This window comes from Vigna unguiculata, chromosome 9, assembly GCF_037176805.1.
Source record: "Vigna unguiculata cultivar grain cowpea cultivar isolate G323 ecotype 2 chromosome 9, ASM3717680v1, whole genome shotgun sequence".
Classification (NCBI taxonomy): domain Eukaryota; kingdom Viridiplantae; phylum Streptophyta; class Magnoliopsida; order Fabales; family Fabaceae; genus Vigna; species Vigna unguiculata.
This window is the reverse complement of record NC_140800.1, coordinates 36,437,550-36,460,458: the sequence shown is the minus strand read 5'-3', so window position 1 is coordinate 36,460,458 and position 22,909 is coordinate 36,437,550. Positions and strand designations below refer to the sequence as shown.

The following is a 22,909-nucleotide window of genomic DNA, read 5'->3' as shown; positions in this document are numbered from 1 at the left end:
CTATTTATATTACGATTTTCATAAAAAATGTAACTAAAATCATTATTTCATTTGAATAGCTACTTCATTATTTAAATATTTTAAAAAGTAAAAATTAAAAGTCAAAATACATTGATTCCTTGAAAGGGGAGACTAAAGTGGTTGTATACCACTTTTAAAGGAGTTATTTTAAAATTAAATTTACATTACGATGTGTTTCCATGTATCTATAATTACATTAAAATACTACAACTTTAAAAATATAATTTTAGTTTTGTTATTTATATAAATTTACTGTTTACATTATATAATTATATAATTTGATTATTTTTACGAGTAATCAATTAAAAAAACGAAAATAATATAATTGTATGAGAATAGTATTAAAAAAGTTACCGGTCATTTTTCTTAAAACATGATTATTTTATTAAATAAATGAATAAATTATCTTTTTATTTATTAAAGAAAAAAATTTCAGTTTAAAAATGATGTAAAAGGAAATTATGAAGTAGTATATCCATTCTCTTTATACAAGTGCAAAATAGGCATTTCGTCTATATACATTTAAGGAAAAAAATGTTAATAATAATAGCTATGTAAAAAGATTAATAAATACTCACAGATATTTTTAGTATTTAGATATTTATTTAATGGTAAAAAAGTAAAATAGAACTATTAAATATATATCTTCTTCATATATTATCATAATTTATATTTTAATTTTAACACATAATTAATATATATATATATATATATATATATATATATATATATATATATATATATATATATATACCTGAAGGAAGATTAGTTTATGTATTGTTATAGGTTAAAGACAATGATACTATGTATTTTGTAACTTACTTCCTATCTCATAATGTTTTCAGTAGAAAAACGGAAAACAGAAAAGAAACATATTCTGTATGTTCCCTCCAGATCCATGAGATAGAAACTGATTTCCCCCCAAATCGTTATCGCCCTAAATTTCAATTGGCAGTAATGCGCTCCCTTTCCTTTATTCCCAATTCCCAAAACCCTATCCAATAGATCTCACCAACTCAACTCGATTCAATCCAGATGGAGTCCACCGTCATGGACTGCAGTCCTTCCTCCAGTGCCGCCCCGCCCCGCCGCAGTGGTCGCAAGAAGCTGGTTCAATCGACGCTCTTCCCTCTCAAGCCACCGGAGCCCGTTGAGAAGAAGGACAAAGAGGACGAAGTCGACGAGGATTACTCTGAGGCTGAGAATAACAAGAAGAAGAGGAAGAGGTCCAAGGCAAAAGCCACTCCTCCGAAAAAAGTTTCATCTAAGGTAGTTCCTTTTTCTCTTAGTTTCTCATTTTAAAGCTTTAATTTATTTTTCTTTGGAAGCTTTACTTGTGAAATCTATAAGCTTTATCTCTCGTGCTTGATAATGTCATGGTAAAATAAATTGTTGCTGGATGCGTTGACATGCATTGAGGGCAGAGAATCGAGAGCTTCAGTTTCTGATTGTGGTTTTGGTATTGTTCTTTTTCCTCTACAAGCAGCGTCCAACGCCAAGGAAAAAAGCAACTGCTAATGGCACTAAGGGGTCAACTTCGCAGCAGGTGTTGACTAATTCCGATCAGGTTAAGGCACCTGTGTATGATTTGTTTCTAGAAGCAAAATTGGCTGCTGAGGTTAGTGTGTTTGGTTTTGCTCTGTCTGTAATAGCTTAATCCTTCGCTCTCGTGTGCTTTAAATTGTGTAAAATTACAAAATTAGGAGAAACATGTGAATGCTCTAAATATAAAATGACACTGGCCTGAAACTTTCCTTGAATTGTTGCTTTAACTTCAGTTCTACAATCTTTGATATTTGTGTAATTTGAAACTTTTCTTTAACCAGGAAGATTCGAGGATATATGCGGGACGTCAGATACATCCGTTTTTTTCATTATGGAAAGAAGGAAAAAAAGTTCAAGATGTGAGTGAGTCAGGAAGTAATTTACCAACAGCTAAGAGTAACCATAAAAGGGCTACTTGCGGCCCTATTCATGTATTTGAAAATGTTAAGGTATGTTACTTTCGGCTGGGAGCCTTGGAGTTGCTATTGCTTTGCTTTCATGTGATAAAAGGAGTGTTATATATGTGTACGTATGTACGTATCTTGTTTGGGTTTTGAATTCTGTAGCATCATATAATTGAGTTAGGTGTAAAATTTGTTCATGCAGGATGATACGTTATCCGTTGACTGGAGAAACTGGACGTTTGTGGAGAATATGATCTCTGTGAACTATGGTCAAGAGAGTGTAAATGCATCTGTTTTAGAGGGATCGGTTGAATCCTTAAACTTTGATAAGCTTCACAGTTCTTTGAATCGATTAGGCATTTCAATTTCTCAGAATGCCTTATCTTCAGACAGACTTTCTATAATTCGGAAAAAACCGGAAGAAGTATCACCATCAAACCCATCTTCACTAGTAGAGCAATCAGCATGTCTGACGTGTGAAAATGCTGAACTGGTACATCGTTTCTTCTTTATTTTTTGTGAATCACTTCTGTAGCCCTGTCACCAGTTACGTACTCTCTATGCATAGCTGTAGTATGTCGATAATCCACTAAAACTAGTTTAGAGGATGAAAGGTACTTTCTTCTTTGTCTAAATTTGTGGTTGACTGTTGGCCAAAAATTATCAAGGACATGAAGGTGGATGAATCTGTTACTACAACTGTGCAAGCTGGCATTTTTAGAAAGTCTAAAGATACCGAACCACTGAGTAGATTTCTTCAAGAAAGGTTAGCAGAGGCATGACACATGCCACACAAGTATCTTCATTGCAATACCATTTGTACATTTGGCAATGGCCCGTTAGATAAATATACTGAAACCTTTAAGTGTTATATAAATGACCAAGAGTATGAATGCACACTACTTTTTTGGACACTTGATTACTCAGTAATTTGTATTGTTGATTATTCTTGCTTGGTTGTATGGTCGGCATACTTAAAAATAAGAAATTTCTCATTATATAAGTCCCATATGCTTACAGCTTTCTATCTCTCTCTCTCTCTATATATATATATATATATATATTATATTCATTTCATGCATTTGCAAATTCTAAGTAATTCCTCTTGCTGCACTTTATCTCCCGCAATAAATAAAAGCTAGAATATTATTTGGATGGAATATGTATAAAGTGCTTCCAAACAATATAGTAAAGAGATATTTTAGTAAATAGATGTTTGAAGGTTGAAAAAATTTAAGGGAAAGTTCATTTATTGTATACTAGTGTATCACCTCCTGTTCATCTGATTTTTTGTTGAGTAGTAAGATGGAGTATAAGCTAAATATAAAGAGTATATATAAGGACTTTTGGGAATCATAAATTTAATGGCTTATAGTGATGTATGCGGTTAGTTATCTGTTTATCAAATTTGTCAAAATTTAGCCCTAATATTTCTCTATCTTTGTCAGAGCTAAAAGACGATGTTTATTATTGAATCAAAGTAGTTGCCAAAGCTCACAGAATGAGTCAGAAAATTGCTTGTTCCATATAAATCGCAACTTGCTAGAGAAGTAACTCATTTCATAAACTATATTTTTTCAATTTATGATCATGATATAATAAGGAGTCTCCCAGCTGATGTTTTCTTCCCTTATATTGAAATAAACTCCTGACTAATGCCAAGTTATGAAAGATCCATTCTGTCAAAGTTGTTTGATTTTGATACAATAGAAAGTTTTGCAATTGTCTCCCTATGTCTTTATCTTTTCCACTGGTTAGGCCATGACTGCTTTTTGGTTCCAATCAAGAGAATCTTATGCCTAAGAAGTTATGTGTCCTAACCGATTGATTGACTTATTTGAGATTATATTGTGGCTAAAGGCAAAATGGTTTTTGATAGTTTTTACTATCCCTTCTGATAGTCAGGGTTTCCTGACGACAGCAATTATTTCTGCACTCTTGGCTATCTTTCTCCTAGCCTACTGTGAAGTATACTTGTGATCTTTGGGCCGTTAAGCTCTGGGATTTATGAAATGTAAATGAGAAAATAATTATACTCTTGCTTTTAAAAGAAAAACTGACTTCATCAGTTCAACATGCTTAAGACATATATAGGAAGTTTATTCCTTTTAGTGAGTTTAACCTTGTATTCTGCCATCTGCATTGCAGTATGAGATCATACTACCGTAGCTGTTTAGATATGGAGGAGTGCAACTTATGGACAAACAAATACAAGCCAACGAAGGCTGTTGAGGTAACTTTTAAAAATGTTAAGGTTGCATGCCTTTTCAATTTTATGATCTAATTTTTGCCTTTTTTGTTGTGAATTTAGGTATGTGGTAATGATGAATCTGTTAATTTCTTGAGTGACTGGCTACATCGTTGGCATGAAAGGCAGTATAAAAGCAGGAAGGATAACACTGGCACTAATAAAAGTGGCATGCAAGATGTTGAAGATGACGACGACGATTATAAATATTCTTATAGTGACTGTGATTCAGAAGATATAAATGAGAAGGATTCCCTGCCAAAAGTTCTTTTAATTACAGGTCCAATTGGGGTGTGTAAATCTACTTCAAAACTTCTGCACATACTTTACATGAATTGTGGCCTGTGCACCTCATTTATGCATACACTGCTGGCTACTATTATTCTGTAATATAATGGATAGTTTCTAAAATTAATATTAAAATTTTAAAATATGAATTTAGGATAAGTACTAGAACTTATGGATTTTTCAAACAGAGCTTATTTGAAATCAAGATGGTAATGCACTACTGATTATTTTTCTGACAATTTTTTCATTCCTCTTGAAAACCACCAAAGCAAACTAGATGTGGCTCTTTTTATATTCTGTTCAAAATTTCAGGAACGAGTAGAAGCTTGTGAATTTTTCTGTGCCTATTGCTAAGTCACAACTCTCTGCATGCACTTGTACTATTTGTACTACTAGTGTTAAGGTTATTACTTATTAATGATCTTTTACCTCGCCAAGGTTAATCTGGCGATAGCCAAGTCCCGATTCTCCTTTTAGTTATTGATTTTTGAACCTCTGTCTGTATTTTGCCTTTTTAGCAATTAATTTCCCCTGTCTATTTTTGAACCTGTGTATGGTCGTAATAGTTAGAAAAAGATCATTAATAATAATTTTCTCTGAGTTCTAATAGTATTTGATGGACTCAGGAATGTTGATCTTTATTTTTCATGGTAATTCAACACAAATTATTTGCATAACATCTAAAACGTTACTATTCATGTCTTCTAAATGCTTCTTTCTTGGGATAACTTTATCCTAGTTGCAATGCATTATCATTATCACTTTATCTAGAACCAGGCTCATTTCCTGCATAAACACTTCCTGTTCAAGTTGGTAGCTAAATATAAGTTTGATGTTGCAGAGTGGCAAGTCTTCAGCAGTCCATGCTTGTGCCAAAGAGCAAGGGTTTATTATTTTAGAGGTATAACAGTTTTGTAACATATTTGGTTAATTTATGCTTTTAAACGGATATACTTTTTGGTAATAATATTCATTGATGGATCTGATGGTCTTGTAAGTAGCCACCTTAAAATTTTCTTATAAGCAATACTCAAGATCATGTACAGTGACTATTTACCCAGATTTGAATTTAGCCTGATGAAAGTTTGCTGTCTTCTCTGAAGTTTGAATTTGAGCTTTGTCTTTGCTCCCCAATGGGGGAAGCATGATTGTCTGAAGATGGCAATTTTTGGTTTAAAACAATGAGAAGGAATGGTGGAAACAATTTCTTGTATTTGTCCCCTTAAAACATGTACTAGTTAAAAAATTTCTCTCCTTGTCATATATCTGTCTTTTGAACCATGAATATCGCCAAACTTAATTATGGTTCATGTTGTCTTAACAGATCAATTCATCAAATTCTACAAATGGGACTGCTATCAGGAACTTGGAACATTCTCTTGATTCACTTGGGTTCAAAAGGTTTGCTTATTTATTGTAACCGTGCTTGCTATAACTTCCAGTCTTCTAGAGCTATGCAATTTTAACTAACTGTAAATGTCTTACATTTACTTTCACTTTCGTGCAATATCATTGGATTAGTTGATTGTTATAATTTTTAGGAGCATTTCAAATTTCTCAGAAATCAATAGGCTATTGAACATGGAAATATAGATGCCTTCGTTCAACTGTTATTGATAAACAATACTGTATGCCAGGTTGCAAAAGGCAATCTGTCATTAGTTAGGATTCAAAAGTACAGTAGTGTGATTATCCAGTTTGGCTCAGAATAAAATTTTGATGTTAAAGAAGTGAGTAGAATTGTTAAACAACTATGAACTCAGCATGGGATAGTGGTGTTGGAGTCCCTGGAGATCTTGGGTTGTAGGCTTTTGATGTGGGGACTAAATTTGTGTAAAATAACATGCTGAATTATGTTCATGTAACCTAATGTAATTGATTACCATGGAGACATTTGTTTTCCAGAAGCCTAGAACATGTTTTGTAATCAATTACAACGTAAAGTTAATCTTATTCAAAAACCAAAACTCATGTAAGTGTTTATGAAACCTTTTTAACCCATTAACATTTTTGAAAATTATCTCTTAGCCACGAAATAATTTCTTTATTTACAGAAACCGACTGTATTGATTTTAAGGGTATGTTTGGACAAACTTCTCCATAAAAACTAATAGGAGAGAAAAATATGTGGAGTAAAATGAAATTGACTTTATATGAATTAAAGTTAGCTTATGTGCAAGTTAAAAATAGAAATATGAAGAAGCTACCAGAGTCGTTGTAAATTAGCTTGTGCATAAGGTAATTTTAACTTTTGAAAATCAATTTAGGTTTTCTTTTTGTTTATCTCTTAGAAGTCTCTGTGCATAAGTTTGTCCAAATAGACCCTAAAATTTCTTCCTTGATCTTAATAAGGTCTTTTTAAAATCTCCTTGTCGTAAGCTACCTCAACATACTATGAGAAGCCAAAACAATTCTTGAAGACTTGTAGTTTTTGCTTCATTCTTCAATCACTTGTTATTCTCTGCGTTCATATGTAAAAACTGGTTCTTCCCTTCAAGTTAAAACCTCTAGGTCTAAGTAAAATAAGGGTGTGATATTTATTGAAGTTCAGTATTACACGATTTGCCTTGATTCAATTGTATTCAAGTAAAATCAAGTTACTCCACAGAAGCTTCTGTCAACCTGTTTTATGATAATATTTGATATGTATATATTTCAGGCAATCAGGAAACTCTGAAAGTTCACATAAGACCTCTACAAAATCGGCCCGAGCTCTGGCTATGCTCAGTGGTAAAGCTGCTGATGAAGCAAATGGAGTGGATGAACTGGTAACCATATCCGATGATGAAACTTGTACCCATAGTGGATCAACTTTAAAGTTACATGGGGAAAATGATGATACTGAAAAATATAAAATCCGTCGACTAGTTCTAGTTGAGGATGTGGACATCCTTTTTGCTGAAGATCGTGGATGTATGGCCGCCATACAACGGATTGCTGAGACATCAAAGGGGCCAATTATATTGACCAGTAATAGTAAGACATTTGGTTAGAATGATGCACTTTTTCTTAAGTCACTGATTTTCTCTGATTTTCATATTTATGGAGACATATTGATGTAAATTAGGTGATAATCCTGGTCTGCCACATAAGTTTGACATGCTCCATGTTCCATTCGTGTTGCCATCACCAAAGGAATTGCTTTGCCATTTGTACAGTGTATGTTTTTCAGTTTATGTTCTCAGGTAGTAAAAGAAACTTGTCCAAATTTATATTAATGTTATGTGAATTACCTGTAGGTTTGTCTCGCTGAAGGAGTCAACATCCATCCTCTTTTACTAGAGAAGTTTATACATTCTTGTGATGGAGATATCCGAAAAAGCATTATGCATCTTCAATTCTGGTTTCAGAGTAAAACGTTTCAAAAAGGTATACCTCACAGCATTTGGTTCATTTCTGTGTTTGTAGACCATATTAGTTCGTTGGTGGTAGGTTGTAGCATGTACATGTCAAAGCAAAGCAAATATTTGCCATATGTATTTATTGACTTTGGAAGCTACATTTAAGGGTAACATGGACTAGGAAAAGCAGTAAAATTAATTGAACACTATTTATTACCAATACAGATTAATTTTGTTTCTATAATTATTGATTGATTTGTCTTCTCAGGTGTAGTCATGATGAACTTCGTTTTTAAATCATGACCATCACGTGATCATTATTCACCCCGCACCCTTTGGTCTTTAAGTTTCTTTTGCTGTTGGGGACGTTGCTTTTCAGTTAACATGATTTAAACGTGTTTAGGAAGGGATTATAAGAAGTGTGGAGTACTTAAGAATGTCTGTTGTTGTCATCTAGTATTTCAGCACAATAATCTGTTTTTAATCTTGCGAGTGAATAATAGTTCTCTCCTTTTCTTTTTTACTCCCCGTTTTCTTTAACTGTTTTGTCATGTTGGCAGATTCCCCCCGATTAGGTCCTTTCAAAAGCTTACAACTCTAAAAGCTGTTTTTTGTTATTATATTTGTGCTTAGGAATTAATGTTGGAATGTGATGTAATTTGTAATTCCATTTATCTTCTTGCCATTGTATTGATTTACAAAACCTTTAGATTTCTCCCGTTGTTGTACAGATGAAAAGGCACAAACAGGTTATGGCTCACGTCCATTTGATCTTGAGCTTGGCCATCAGATTCTTCCGAAGATAATGCCCTGGGATTTCCCCTCAGTGATATCCGATCTAATTGAAAACGAAATTGCCAAACAAACAAATATAATGGAAGAAAACTCCAAAGGGTTGATTACCGAAAAGCTTAATGTAAGTGAACAGCAAAAAGATTTAAATGTGAATTATATAGGGACTGATGATATAGAGGCCATGAAGGTGGAGATGATTAATAGGAATGGATCGTTGACGGATTACTGTGAGCTTGAAATTCAACGTAGCACTATTTCCGAGTTTTCCAATTCTTCTGGTTCCCCTCTTGCATCTTCTAGGCATAATGGTCGAAGGAAACATGTAGTCATGTCTGATGACGAAGATTCAAATTGTGGATATCCTGTAGACTCCCACGATGAAGCTAATATGAGGCAACTGATGAAAGAAACTAATGGTTGTCCATCAGAATTTCAATTAAATGGAAACTACCCGGGCACATCAGTTGACAGACTAGTTTGTTCCGATTTGGAGCACTCAGAGGCTGATAGTGCATACTTGAATGAAACATGTAAATCATTTGATGTATCATGTGTGCCAGAATCAACGTATGTTCCTGAAACTGAAATTGAAAATGGAACAGAGACATTGTCTGGAGCCGTGTCTTCTGGTCCTGCTCTCCCTTTTGTTAGTCTTCGAGAAGTATCTGTGAATAATGAGTTGAAACCATTCAATTTCAATGTTCGTAGGCGCTTAACAAAATTGTTACAGAATCCAGATTTGTTGGCGGATACTGAAATTCCAGATCATTCTTTTCAAGGGGTTCAGCCTAATGTTCTAGATGAACATACGGAAACAATTGTTAAAGTGATGGATGAATGCAGTCGAATGGATTTCAAACCAAAACCAACATTGTCGCAGTCCAATCCATTAGACGAGACAGAAAAGATACAAAACGTGTGGAGAGATCTCCGTGATCACCGAGTGGATTTAAGACAGCATTCTATCTCAGAAGAGCTTGGTGCTTTTCAAGTTGTTAAACTTGCTAGTGGACTGTGCAATCTAATTTCAGATGTTGACTTGTTTCCTTACTTGGTAAGTGTCTTTTTCAGCTGATAATAAAACTTTGAAGTTTTTCTTACTTTGTGTATTTGGCACTAAATTATGATAGTATATGCATATGCAGGATAAAATGGAACCTTCAATGTTCCTTTCTAATGAAGCCGCATCAAATGGGTATTGTGAACAAATGATGTCCACGGTGGCTGAGCATGGGTTTTGCTTTTACGCTAAGGTTATAGCAGATGAAGGATCAAAGTTGGGTTGTGCAAATTGTGTTGATATTACTTCTGAGATGTTGGCTTCCTCCACTGATATTATGGCTTTGGGGAAATTATCCCGACAGGATCTCTCGAAAATGAAAGCTTTCCGTACTGGAAATGAAGTAGAGTGGAACACCCCAATAAATAATATGCAGAAGAGGTATTTCACCTTGCCTTTAGTGACAAATTTTCTCATGATTTTTTAAAATTATTTTTTTCTGCGATATCAAACCTTACTCTGGGAACCTTTAATACAGTGAAAAGAAAAGATCTCTAATCGAGGTCATCCAATCCATTGCTCCTGCAAGAACATCCTTGGCAATGAAAGGTTATGCATTCAACGAATATCTATCTTCATTACGCCAAATTTCAAGGTCTGAAGCTTTCCGTATTTCACAAGTGGTCGAAAAGAAGAGAGGAGGAAGGTAAATGTTGAACAATTCAGTTTAGCCTTTTGATTTAATCCAAATTAACAAGGTTTCCTTGAATATTTGCTCAACTACGTTTTCAATGCAGGGTACGGGGCGTTCACCATTACTTGAGCACAAATACCGAGTTGTCTCCAGAAGATATATCTTTGGTGACCGATGGTGATCCATACAGAAAAATTTCTTCCCAACATACAACATAGTAGGCAATTTATAACTTCAGTATAGGTTTAATAATGCACAAAAAGCCAGCTTAGAAGAGCTTGTTGACGTTTGACATAGGATAGGTTCGTGCAATTTGTTCTTGCCTACCATTATTGTGAGGGGCTAAGGTTGTAAATTGAACTGGGGTTAACCCAATTATGAAAAATGATTTTTCATCTTTGCAAAGCATAAATTAGTTTCTGTATGAGGGAAAAAAGTGCGTACTGTTAGGATGTAGTTTTGTGTTAGAGGTCCGTATTTACATCCCTTGTTTATTAATTCGGTAGAAGTTTGTGTATACGAGAACTACGATTCTTAGAGAATCTTGCATTTTGGGTTTCATCATTCTTTTAGAATATTTGAAGTTAAAAGTATAGATGACTAACCTGTTTTCAACCTCATAAGATTCAATAGTCACATATAATAGGAGGTAAGAAAATAAAAACAATAAAGAATATAAGATTAAAAAATTAAAAATAGTATATTGAAAAGGCATGTTTTATAGATGGGTGATGATAGAAAACACCCAAGTTTTAATTCAACTCCAATCCCACACCTATAAAATAATATTTTTACTTTAAAATATAAAATAATTTAAAATAAATCACCTAAAAGAATAAAAATGATGCTTTTTTAGTAGGTGTCAAATAGGGATAAAAAACTCAAAGATGTCATCAAAATTTTCCCATCTTAATTCATATAGAAAGAAGGATTCGTTGTGTATAATGTACTGCTCACTATATTAAAACGAAGACATGTATGGATCAAGAACAGGCATACAGATTCCTACTTTCATAATATACAACGACCAAAACATCAACATCACTCATGGAGTTTTTTTTTTTTTTTTAATTCTTAAATTATTCTTAAAAGTTATGTTTTTGTACTTCAACTAAATTATGTATCTATTTTACAGCTATACTTTACGAAAGTTCTAGTAAATGTTGATGAAATGTTTTTCTCATTACATGTGAGATTTATAAGTTTAGTTTTTTTGGTACATTGATTTATATATTTACCTTAGTTTATCAAAATATTTATGAAAAATTAAAGAAACGACTTATAAACCCTAAACTTATACTTTCCTATTGGATTGTGGTTTTTTCTTTAGAAAAAAACGAATTAAAAATAGTTGAGTTAGTCTTTGGTGATGAAGGAGGAGAAACAGAGGACGAGAAGAGAAATTAAACACACTAGAAAAAAAAAGGTGATTAATTTGATACTGAAAAAAAAAAAAGTTACTCACGTACTTTTCATAAATTCTATGTTTTATTTGTACAAAAGAACATTTATTTTACATTTTTTTTTTCAGACAGATCCTTGAAAAATGGTAATACAGGGAGTGTTTTCGTTAGAAAGGCCATAAATACAAATTTTTGTAGTAACGAAATAATGATTATAAGGTCTTAAAAAGTGTTGGTGTGTGGTGATAGAGCACTATGATTGTGTTGTTTATTTAATATTTTTGTTACATTGCTTTACTCTGCTCAGTCTCTCCACAGAACTTCGGTGGCATAGACAGCCATAATTGCCATCACTGCTTTTTACTTTTCGTTTTTCTTTCCCTTTTCAAATCTCACCAACACCATTTGGTCACTGCTTTTATATACAACACAAAAAAAGTTAATTTTGAAAAAACTAATAGCTTGATTCCTAAATAACCACTTCACAGGCTACTTTTTAAGGATAAATCGACCACTGAAAAAAAAAAAAAAAAAACTCTTACAAGGATAAAGAGAAAGCAAGTGGAATGACAAAATAGGGAATACGAACTAATTGTATGGATTTGAGTCTAAGATATTTTACTCTTAATTTTATTGTTTGATAAAGGATTAATATGAAAATTTTAATTTTGAAATGGTAGTGCAATCTATTCTTTATTTGTATTAAAGTTATAACACTATATAACTTTTATTCGCTTAATTGTTTCTACATTATCAAATAATTAGATATTCAATTTTGTTTCTTACTTGTTTTCATCCTTGTATTTTCTTTCAAATCCAAACAGGTCATATATATCAGCATGAAAAGAGAGAAATATAATAAGAGAGAAGTTATATATTGCAATAAAAAGATAGATATGGATTCAGTATTTCAATTGTTAGTGTTTAAATACGTAGAAAAGTGTTAGAAATGTTTTAGACTGTACCAGTTAAATAAGTTACCTTGAATTGAATTAATTGTTTTAAGTGCCGATAAAATAATAATAGTAATAATAATAACTGTTAACTAATGACAGCTATGATTTGTATAAATAAATTATTTGTAAAAGACAAAATTAGGATTCGATCACAGATTATTAGAGATGCTCTTTTACTAGGTTTGGCCTTTTTAATACTTTTATCTGTTTATTAATCATTTACAAAAATATAAAAATTTATTAATTTAAATAAATAAGTAAGTTGGCTTATTATATTTAACATGTTTTTCATAAGCTCAAGCCTGACCTATTTAGTTAAATAGGTTTTTTTGAAAGTTCAAACCTAAACCTTCTTTATTATTAGGTCACGGATCAGATCATAGGTTCCTATTGGGTGGTCAAACCTATTTCCACATCTAACTTTTACATTTTTTTTTATCTTGAAAGAATTCTTTTAAATTTAACCGTGATTATAGATTTATTAATAAATTAATGTATTGTGCATGATGAAACAATATCGATGCGATTTTTATTTGAGTACTTGACGAGATGCTGAACGCTATTTCGTCTCTACTCTCTTTCTTTGCTCATTTCAATGTTAAGGTGAATGAATGAGATGCATATTCTCATTTAACGTTATATACACAAAAATACATTCTCTATGTTCGTCTATCAACAATGCATTGAAATTTGTAACTTTGTCATATACGTATAAAAGATGTTAGGTTATGTTTCTTTGGGGAAAAACAAGAACAGAACGTTAAGATTTTAATTAATAATAATTATTTATCTTTTTTTTATACCCCAATCGTTCAATTTCACGTATATACTTAGTAAAGATATTTCAATAACAACGAACAATTTCAAATAATAATATTGAAATTTTGAATGACATGGAAGACTAATTCAAGTAACGGGGACACAGTAACTCCGCTGATCCTTTACATATTATAATAGTTTATCAATTTTACATATTCCAATACGTAAAGATTTTTCATTTTCTAGTAAAAGCTTACATATTCAAATAAGAAATAAAAAAGGTAGAGAAGTTCGGTTAAGTTCAATTTCCATTATGTTTTTATTTTTAGCCACCCAAACAAATCTATTTTTCATTTTTTTTCTATATTTATTATCTTTACTTTATTTATTCTCATTCAAATAAACAGTGACAGGCTTAACTAAAAAAAATGAAATTAATTTAAATATAATAAAAACTACCTATTTAAATTCGTCTAAATTTTATAATTCAAAACAATATAAAATTCAATCTTAGTCATTTTCTATGTAATTTCTTACTCTATATAATGATGAAATTATATATATATATATATATATATATATATATATATATTTAATTCACTCATGTTTATTTTTTATTTTATTTTTATTTTTTTCACTCGTCTTCTTGAATCAAAATGTCACTTTGATTCAAAATTATAAAAACTAATTTAATTTATGTAAGTTAAAAAGTATTACCTATTAAAAAAAATAAGATTAAAAATTAATTATATATATATTTTCAACTTATGAAAACAATTTTAAAAAATAAAATCCCGATAGAAACATACAACTTAAAAACAATCAATAACTTAAATAAGATAACTTATTTAACAACATTATTTTAAGACGAAAAAAATCAATTTATATCTTTTATCTTGTTTAATAAATTTAATCAAAATAAGAATAATTTACATTATTTATACTAAATAATTTTATTTAAGTTGAATAAATTAGGTTTAATTATGCCTTTGATTCCCATTTTGGACTCGAAATCTCAAATTGGTACCTATATTTTTGGAAATCTCAAAATGGTCCCCTTTTAACTTTAAAAGTCTCACTTTTGCCCTTTCCGTCAAGTCTGGACAAACGGCGTTTGTGGTTGCTGAGGTGACTTTCTGTTACTGAAACGTGTCAAATACAGGTGTATTGGTGTGGAAATGTTTATTTATTTAAGCCACCAGCATTGCAATGTAGAATCCCTAATTTTGTCAACATCTTCTCCCTTCTTCTGTGATGAATCCAACCAGTTGTGTGTCTTGTGGGTCTTGTTCAAGTTCAGATGTTGGAGGAAAGCAGAAGAGCAGCGTCAATTGCAATGAAGGTGGGTGTAGAAGCTCCAATGTGACGCCCATTTGTTATTGTGGTGCTAAGGCAGTGTTGAGAACCGTGAGAACAGCCAAGAACAAAGGAAAAAGGTTTTGGGGCTGTCCAAACTTCAAGGTAATGTTGTTTGTATTTTGTGTTTTGTTTGTCTTATTTTTTGTGTTTTGTGATAAAATCTGACTTTAAGGGTATATTTGCATCAGAGTGGAAGTGAAGAGTGTGGTGGGTGTAGAGATGGCAAATAAACCCGTCCCCGTGGGTATTGTCCGAACCCGTCCCCGGTTTGACGGGGAATCTCTGCATTGACTGGGTATGGGTATGGGTATGGGTATGGGTATGGGTATGGGGAATCCCCGACTTTTTCAATTGGGTATGGGGATGTACATATCCCCGCCATAATACCCGTCCCCGCCATATCTCCATTCTTGTTTAAATTATTAAAATCTTCATAATTAATTAAGTAACTATATATATATATATATATATATATATATATACTTTATATTTTTTATTTCTTCGAATTATTTGGTTTGTATGAAACTCATTCGTATCCAATATATTTTTCATCTTATCATAAATCTTTATGTAATTATGTTAAAATGATGTATGTAATTAAAAAATTTTATGTCTCACATTTGAATATTTATATTATTTTCTAATATTTTTATTTATTGTATATTTTCCTTTCACATGAGAATGTTTAATACTCTCAATTTAAGTGTTTAATAGCATAAACCTTTCATTTACAAGGTAATATAAAAAAAAAATCTTTACTTATTATTAATAATTTTTGTTTCATTTAAACAATTTTTTTTGCTTCTCTAAAACAATTTTTGTTATTTATTGACCATTGAGTATATATGTTGATATTTGAAAAAAAAAGTAGATCTCTAAGGTATTTTTCATCTTATCATATCCTTAATTATACATTTATTTTTCTTTGTGCGATTTCTTTCAATAGACTCTCAAATTATTTCTAAGATACACATTTGTTGTTTTTTAATACTTTTATTGTTGTTTATTTTAATCATGTAGAATACTCTTTTGATATATTTATCTAATTATTTTTTATGTTCTAACTCATTATCAATCATACTGTAATATTTTCACTATAATTGTATAAATATTTACTACAATATAAAAATTTAATGTAATTCGCATAAATATTTTTTTATCACCATCCAACATATATTGGAGTTCAAAAGATCTTTTGCGGCATTTTGATCAAGTGATGTATTATAACTTTTAGGTTAAATTTATTCTTTGGTCCCTATTTTCGTAGTAAAATATCAATTTGGTCCCTCTATTTTTTTTATCTCAATTTGGTCCTTATTTTGGGAAATTTGATGCAATCAAGTTCTTTCCGTTAATGGTGTAGTAACGGTGTTAAATGGGATGTCATGTTGTTGTTTTTTAATACTTTTATTGTTTATTTTAATCATGTAGAATACTCTTTTGATATATTTATCTAATTATTTTTTATGTTCTAACTCATTATCAATCATACTTTAATATTTTCACTATAATTGTATAAATATTTACTACAATATAAAAATTTAATGTAATTCGCATAAATATTTTTTTATCACCATCCAACATATATTGGAGTTCAAAAGATCTTTTGCGGCATTTTGATCAAGTGATGTATTATAACTTTTAGGTTAAATTTATTCTTTGGTCCCTATTTTCGTAGTAAAATATCAATTTGGTCCCTCTATTTTTTTTGTCTCAATTTGGTCCCTATTTTAGGAAATTTGATGCAATCAAGTTCTTTCCGTTAGTGGTGTAGTAACGGTGTTAAATGGGATGTCATGTGTCAGTTTCTGAATTTTTTGAATTTTTTTTGAATTTTGTTTGAATTTATTTTTTATTTTTTATTTTTTTGAATTTTTTTTTAAAAAAATAAAAATTTGCCACGTGTCAAACTGATATCGTGCCACATGGAAGTGATAGTGTCACATGTCACAATTATGCCAAGTGTCATTTTCCTATTCTCAATTTGGTCCCAGTATTTTAATTTTTGTCTCAGTTTATTCCCAATTTTTGTAAAAATGGTGTAATTTTGTCCCTCTCCAAATTTAAACCAAATTAAATTTATATATAAATGTGCACAAATATTTCTATCAAAATTGATATTTCAAGTTAATATTTTTAACAAGATTAAGTTTATTTTAATTTATATTTTACATTAAACATTATTTAAAATTATTTTAAAGTTGTTAATAGAAAATAATGATAATAACAAAAAAAATCATAAATTATATTGATATTTTATTACATCATACTTTACTATTGTTTTTTATTTGATTTATATTTTAAATAATTGCATATTTTAAAATGTGTAAAATTCAATAATTTCTATACAAATGTTTTAGTTGGTGTAAAAAGAATAATTATATAAATTTAAGAAAAATTAACTAGTTTATGTAACAAAAAACAAATAAATTTAAAATTTAAAAATAATTTTAAGTAAAATTGAATGTGAAACAAATTTAAATAAACTTAGTTTTGTTGAAAATATGTAATAAAAATGTCAATTTGAATAAAAAAAATCAAATTTAATAAAAATATTTGTATAACATTTATATAAAAGTTAATTTTTGTTTCAATTTGGAGAGCGGCGAAATTGCACAATTTTTACAAAAATTAAGACTAAATTGAGACAAAAATTAAAATATAGGGACCAAATTGAGAATGAGAAAATGACATCTGGCATAATTGTGACACGTGGCACTATCACGACCACGTGGCACGATGTCAGCTTGACACGTGACAAATTTTTAATTGTTTTTAAAAAAATTAAAAAAAATTTAAAAATTTTAAAAAATAATAAAATATTCAAAAAATCTAGAAACTGACACATGACATCCCATCTAACACCGTTACTACACCACTACCGGAAAGGACTTGATTACATCAAATTTCCCAAAATAAGGACCAAATTAAGATAAAAAAAATTGAGGAACCAAATTGATATTTTGCTACCAAAATGAGACCAAAGGAATAATTTAACCTTACTTTTATTAGTGTATAAAAAAATATTGATTAGAATTTAAGAAATTGAAGTAAACAGACATTTAAAATATATTTTAATTTGAATATTTGTTTTTCTTTTATATTTTTAAAAAATATTTTTAAATTTTATGAACTATGTTTGCAAATTTAATAAATATTTTTGTTCTAATGAAATTTTATTTGCTATTCTAATCTAAAATGTAAAAAATTATAATTTATTTCAAAGTAATTGATATTGAAGAAACAACAATCGTCCTAAATATTTGATAATATTATGTTTCTTTTACCATAATTTTTTATTATTTTATAACAAATTAATTAAAATTAACATTGAAGTAGTAAGACAACGGGTATGGGTATGGGTATTAAATTATACCCGTTACCCGGTGGAGATGGGAATGAGACAAAAGTTTGATACCCGTTGGGTTTGGATATGGGGATGGGGATGAATTTTTTTATGGGGATGGGTATGGGATAGCGAAACCCGTCCCCGCCCCGCCCCGTTGCCATCCCTAGGTGGGTGCAATTACTTTAGCTGGTTTGATCAGTATAGGATGGGAGAAGGGGGTTTTGCAAGCATTGTAGTGATTGAAGAAAACCTTTGGAAGCATGTGAAGAATGAAGAAAAGCTTGGTGGCAATGTGAAGATTGAAGAACATGTTGTTGGTGGCAGTTTGAATACCCAAGAAATGAGAAGAAGTTGCGTGATGTCTGAAGAAGTAGTTGCTGATATCAAAATATGTATTAATTCATTAGAAAAAAGGGTTAAACTGTTGATTGGAGTGGTCTGTCTTTGCGTTGTATTGAACATCTTTAGTGTGTTTTTGTTAGTGAATTAGAATTAGTGTGTGACCTGTCAAAGGGGTAGATTTTGTTGTATGTTTTTCAGGCAGGGGTAGATTTTGTTGTATCTTGTTCAAGCAAACCTTTAATGTAGTAGATGATTTTGTTTATGTAAGGTTTAAAAAGCTAATGAATGATATCAGTATCTGTTTAACTAAAATTGGCAGGAAACCTTTAATGCGCCAGTACTGAATATGATAATTGGACATGAATACAGCTTTTGATATATAAATAAGGTGTAGTCAGATTTTGATTTCAGCAGCAAATGTTTAACATCTGTGAATAAAGTGGACCACTACAACATAACTGAAACGGATAAAAAAGTGGTCCCTCAAATACCAATTACATAGATTGACAAAATATATTCATCCAGTAGTACCTAAATTGTTTTTCAAAAAGGTAATTACAGACCAAAGCTACAAAACATTATAATATGGAAAGCACATGTAGTCAGGGTTTCCATATGCGTCCCCTCCTTGCATTCAGTTTTGGTCTCATCATTGGTCTTCCACGCCCACGTGATCCTTGGTGAGAATGTTGAGCTGAACTCCTTGGTGCTGCAGTAGAAGGTTGTGGAGGTTGTGAACTTGGCTGTGATAATGCAGGGGTTGGTTGTTGTGATGGTGGTTGGGATGACTGAGCTGGAGCTTCAGTTGCAGGGGTTTGTTGCTGTGATGGTGGCTGGGATGGCTGAGTAGGAGCTTCAGTTGCAGGGGTTGGTTGCTGTGATGGTGGCTGGGATGGCTGAGTAGGAGCTTCAGTTGCAGGGGTTTGTTGCTGTGATTGTGGCTGGGATGGTTGAGTAGGTGCTTCAGTTGCAGGTGCTTGAGGGCAGTGTCTTCTATTATGGCCAATTTTCCTACATATGCGACACCTCTTGCGTAAGCCTGCTTTGGTCATTTGTGTGTCATCTTTGCATAGCTCCCATTCCTGCAATCTCCTCTTCTTTTTTGGTCTGCCTGGTAATGATCTTTTTGGAGGAGGTAAAATATCTGGATATGGTGTCACCTCCCACACCCTTTGGCCATTGATTGGGTATATGATGGATGCGTATGTCTCTTCGTAGGTGGACTTCTTGTACCATGTGGAGATGAAATCTTTTCCATCTATGTTTAGAAACCTCATGGCTGATAGGGCATGACAACAGGGTATCCTAGTGATGCTCCACTTCCTGCATGTGCATGATGCTTCATCGATATTGACCACAAACTTATCACCAACATGTGATGCATGCCTCACCTCAAAAATTTTGTCTGTTGACCAACTGCAAGGTTTTGGCATATGATAATATAAGTGGTTATACAAAACCGGGTACATACAACAAAATCAGAACCACAGGAAGATGTTTACCTAGGAATCCAATGCCTTGTCAAATTTGCTTCCAAGTTATACCTTGTCAGGATTTTGGGACATATGTTCCCCTCATAAGATGCAACCTTCTTTCTGTTCTTGGCCCACCTATGCATCATGTACAGCTAGGGATGGCAACGGGGCGGGGCGGGGACGGGTTTCGCTATCCCATACCCATCCCCGCATAAAAAATTCATCCCCATCCCCATACCCAAACCCAACGGGTATCAAACTTTTTTCCCATCCCCATCCCCACCGGGTAACGGGTATAATCTCGTACCCATACCCGTACCCGTGTTCTAACTACTTCAATATTAATTTTTATAAAAGAAAAAAAATTACGGTAAAGAAAACATAATATTATGAAATATTAATATTAGGAGGATTTTCTTCGATGCCAAATACCTTAAAATAAATTATAATTGTTTACATTTTATATTAGAATACCAAATAAAATTTCATGTGAACCAAAACATTTGTTAAATTTGCAAACTACAACATTGATGAACTTAGTTGATAAAATTAAAAAATATTTCAAAAAAATATAAAAGGAAAACAAATATTTAAATTAAAATATATTTTAAATGTTTGTTTACTTCAATTTTTTAAATTCTAATGAATATCTTTTTTATACACTAATAAAAGTTATAATATATCACTTGATCAAAATGACACAAAGAATAAATAATAAACATAATAATAAAAGGAAAACAAATATTCAAATTAAAATATATTTTAAATGTTTGTTTACTTCAATTTTTTAAATTATAATGAATCTCTTTTTTATACACTAATAAAAGTTATAATACATCACTTGATCAAAATGACACAAAGAACAAATAATAAACATAATAATAAAATTTTGACATAGATTTTGTATCTTTTGAACTTCAATATATGTTGGATAGTGACAAAAAAATATTCATAGCAATTACATTAAATTTTTATATTGTAGTAAATAAAAGTTATTTATACAATTAAAGTGGAAAAAATTACAGTATGATTAATAGTGAGTTATAAAATAACAAATAATTAGATAGAATATATCGAAATATTATTCTACATGATGAAAATAAACAATAAATAAAAATATTAAAAGACTAACAAATGTGTGTTTTAGAAATAATTTGAGAGACTATCGAAAGAAATCGCACAAAGGAAATCAAATGTATAATTAAGGTATGATAAAATGAAAAATACCTTACAGAACTAATTATTAAATTATGTTTGAAGTGGTTAAAATTAAATAGAAATATCATTAGTGACCAAAAAATTTGTCATTAAATTACATATAAATTAGTAATTAAATTGGTCACTAAATCAAGTACAGATTCCATCATTGAATCGGTCACTAATTTAGTCATTGATTCAGACAATAAATCAACTATTACCACCAATGACGAAAAATAGTGACTGATATGGGTTACTGACTAAATCAGTCACCATTTCATGTTTTTCTTGTAGTGAATTATCATATACTATTCCTAAATATCATTATATATATATATATATATATATATATATATATATATATATATAATTTTAACCACTTCAAACAGAATTTAAAGTGAAAAAATTACATTATGATTAATAATGAGTTATAAAATAAAAAATAATTAGATAGAATATATTGAAATATTATTCTACATGATGAAAATAAAAAAAATAAATAAAAATATTAAAAAACTAACAAATGTGTGTTTTAGAAATAATTTGAGAGACTATCGAAAAAAATCACACAAAGGAAATCAAATGTATAACTAAGGTATGATAAGACGAAAAATATCTTAGAGAATTAAGAAAACTTTTCAAATATTAACATATAATTAATGGTTGAAAAATAATGAAAATTATTTTAATGAAACAAAAGAGTTCTTCAAATTAAACAAAAATTAATAATAATAATAAGTAAAGAATTTTTTTTATATTATCTTAAATTGAGAGTATAAACATTCTCATGTGAAAGAAAAATTTATAATAAATAAAAATATTAAAAAATAATATAAATATTCAAATGTGAGGCATAATTTTTTTTTAATTAACATACATCATTTTAACATAATTACATAAAGGTTATGATAAGATAAAAAATATATTGGAGATGAGAATGAGTTTCATGACAAATGAAATAATTAAAAGAAATAAAAAATAGAAAAAAATATATATATATATATATATATAGGGGTTACTTGATTAATTGTGAATATTTTAATAATTTAAACGAGAATGGAGATATGGCGGGGACGGATATTATGGCGGGTATATGTACATCCCCATACCCATCCCCATACCCAACTGAAAAAGTCGGGGATTCCCCATACCCATACCCATACCCAGTCAATGCGGGGATTCCCCGTCAAAACGGGGACGGGTTCGGGCAATACCCACGGGGACGGGTTTATTTGTCATCTCTATGTACAGCCTTATTTCCTCCAACATGGTGATTATTGGCTTGCCCCTACATTCCACTAAGACATTGTTAAAGGCTTCAGACATATTATTAACCAACGTATCAGATTGTGCAGTTGTTGTGAATCTAGATCGTGACCAAAACCTGCAGCACAATAATTAGATTAATATTATCCCAGTTAGTAATGACAACTACACACAATAACAGTTTTGAAAACATACCTAGGTGGAATGGCCAACAAATATTTGAAGGCATCTTCGTTTAGCTCTTTGATGTCCCTCATATCTTGCTCCCAACCTTCTGGATGTGTGCAAGCAGCTGCCTTCCACATCAATCTCTTCAAATTTTTACCTGGGAATTTTTTCCTAAAATTGGCATATAGGTGCCTAACACAGAATCTTTGATCTACTCCAGGCAGTAGATCCTGAATAGCTGGTAACAGTCCCTGATGTTTGAATGACATAAAATAAATGTTAGTAGGCAATTAAGTTAT

The 22,909-nt window shown here is 30.9% G+C and overlaps 2 protein-coding genes across 4 annotated transcripts; one reads left to right on the top strand and one right to left on the bottom strand.

Moving 5' to 3' along the window:
• Nucleotides 1-852: 852 nt before the first annotated feature.
• On the top strand, nucleotides 853-10,748 carry LOC114163118 (P-loop containing nucleoside triphosphate hydrolases superfamily protein). 3 transcript variants are annotated; one of them, XM_028047208.2, is made up of 16 exons: nucleotides 853-1,290; nucleotides 1,508-1,639; nucleotides 1,848-2,015; nucleotides 2,173-2,463; nucleotides 2,639-2,736; nucleotides 4,119-4,203; nucleotides 4,282-4,509; nucleotides 5,348-5,407; nucleotides 5,831-5,907; nucleotides 7,166-7,482; nucleotides 7,574-7,665; nucleotides 7,746-7,875; nucleotides 8,558-9,696; nucleotides 9,788-10,083; nucleotides 10,181-10,348; nucleotides 10,440-10,748. In XM_028047208.2, the coding sequence occupies exons 1-16, from the start codon at nucleotides 1,057-1,059 to the stop codon at nucleotides 10,552-10,554; spliced, it is 3,630 nt and encodes a 1,209-aa protein (XP_027903009.1). In that variant the 5' UTR covers nucleotides 853-1,056; the 3' UTR covers nucleotides 10,555-10,748. The 3 variants fall into 3 exon arrangements, with proteins under 3 accessions (XP_027903009.1, XP_085522973.1, XP_027903013.1); XM_085666847.1 differs by having other exon boundaries at nucleotides 1,042-1,290; nucleotides 8,579-9,696; XM_028047212.2 differs by lacking the exons at nucleotides 853-1,290; nucleotides 1,508-1,639 and having other exon boundaries at nucleotides 1,927-2,091.
• Nucleotides 10,749-19,106: 8,358 nt separating this feature from the next.
• Nucleotides 19,107-22,747, bottom strand: LOC114163674 (uncharacterized). The gene is made up of 4 exons (XM_085666793.1): nucleotides 22,638-22,747; nucleotides 22,422-22,560; nucleotides 20,007-20,125; nucleotides 19,107-19,920 (listed from the first exon to the last, which is right to left on the bottom strand). Exons 1-4 carry the CDS (start codon nucleotides 22,745-22,747, stop codon nucleotides 19,107-19,109), a joined length of 1,182 nt encoding a protein of 393 aa, XP_085522919.1.
• Nucleotides 22,748-22,909: the final 162 nt, after the last annotated feature.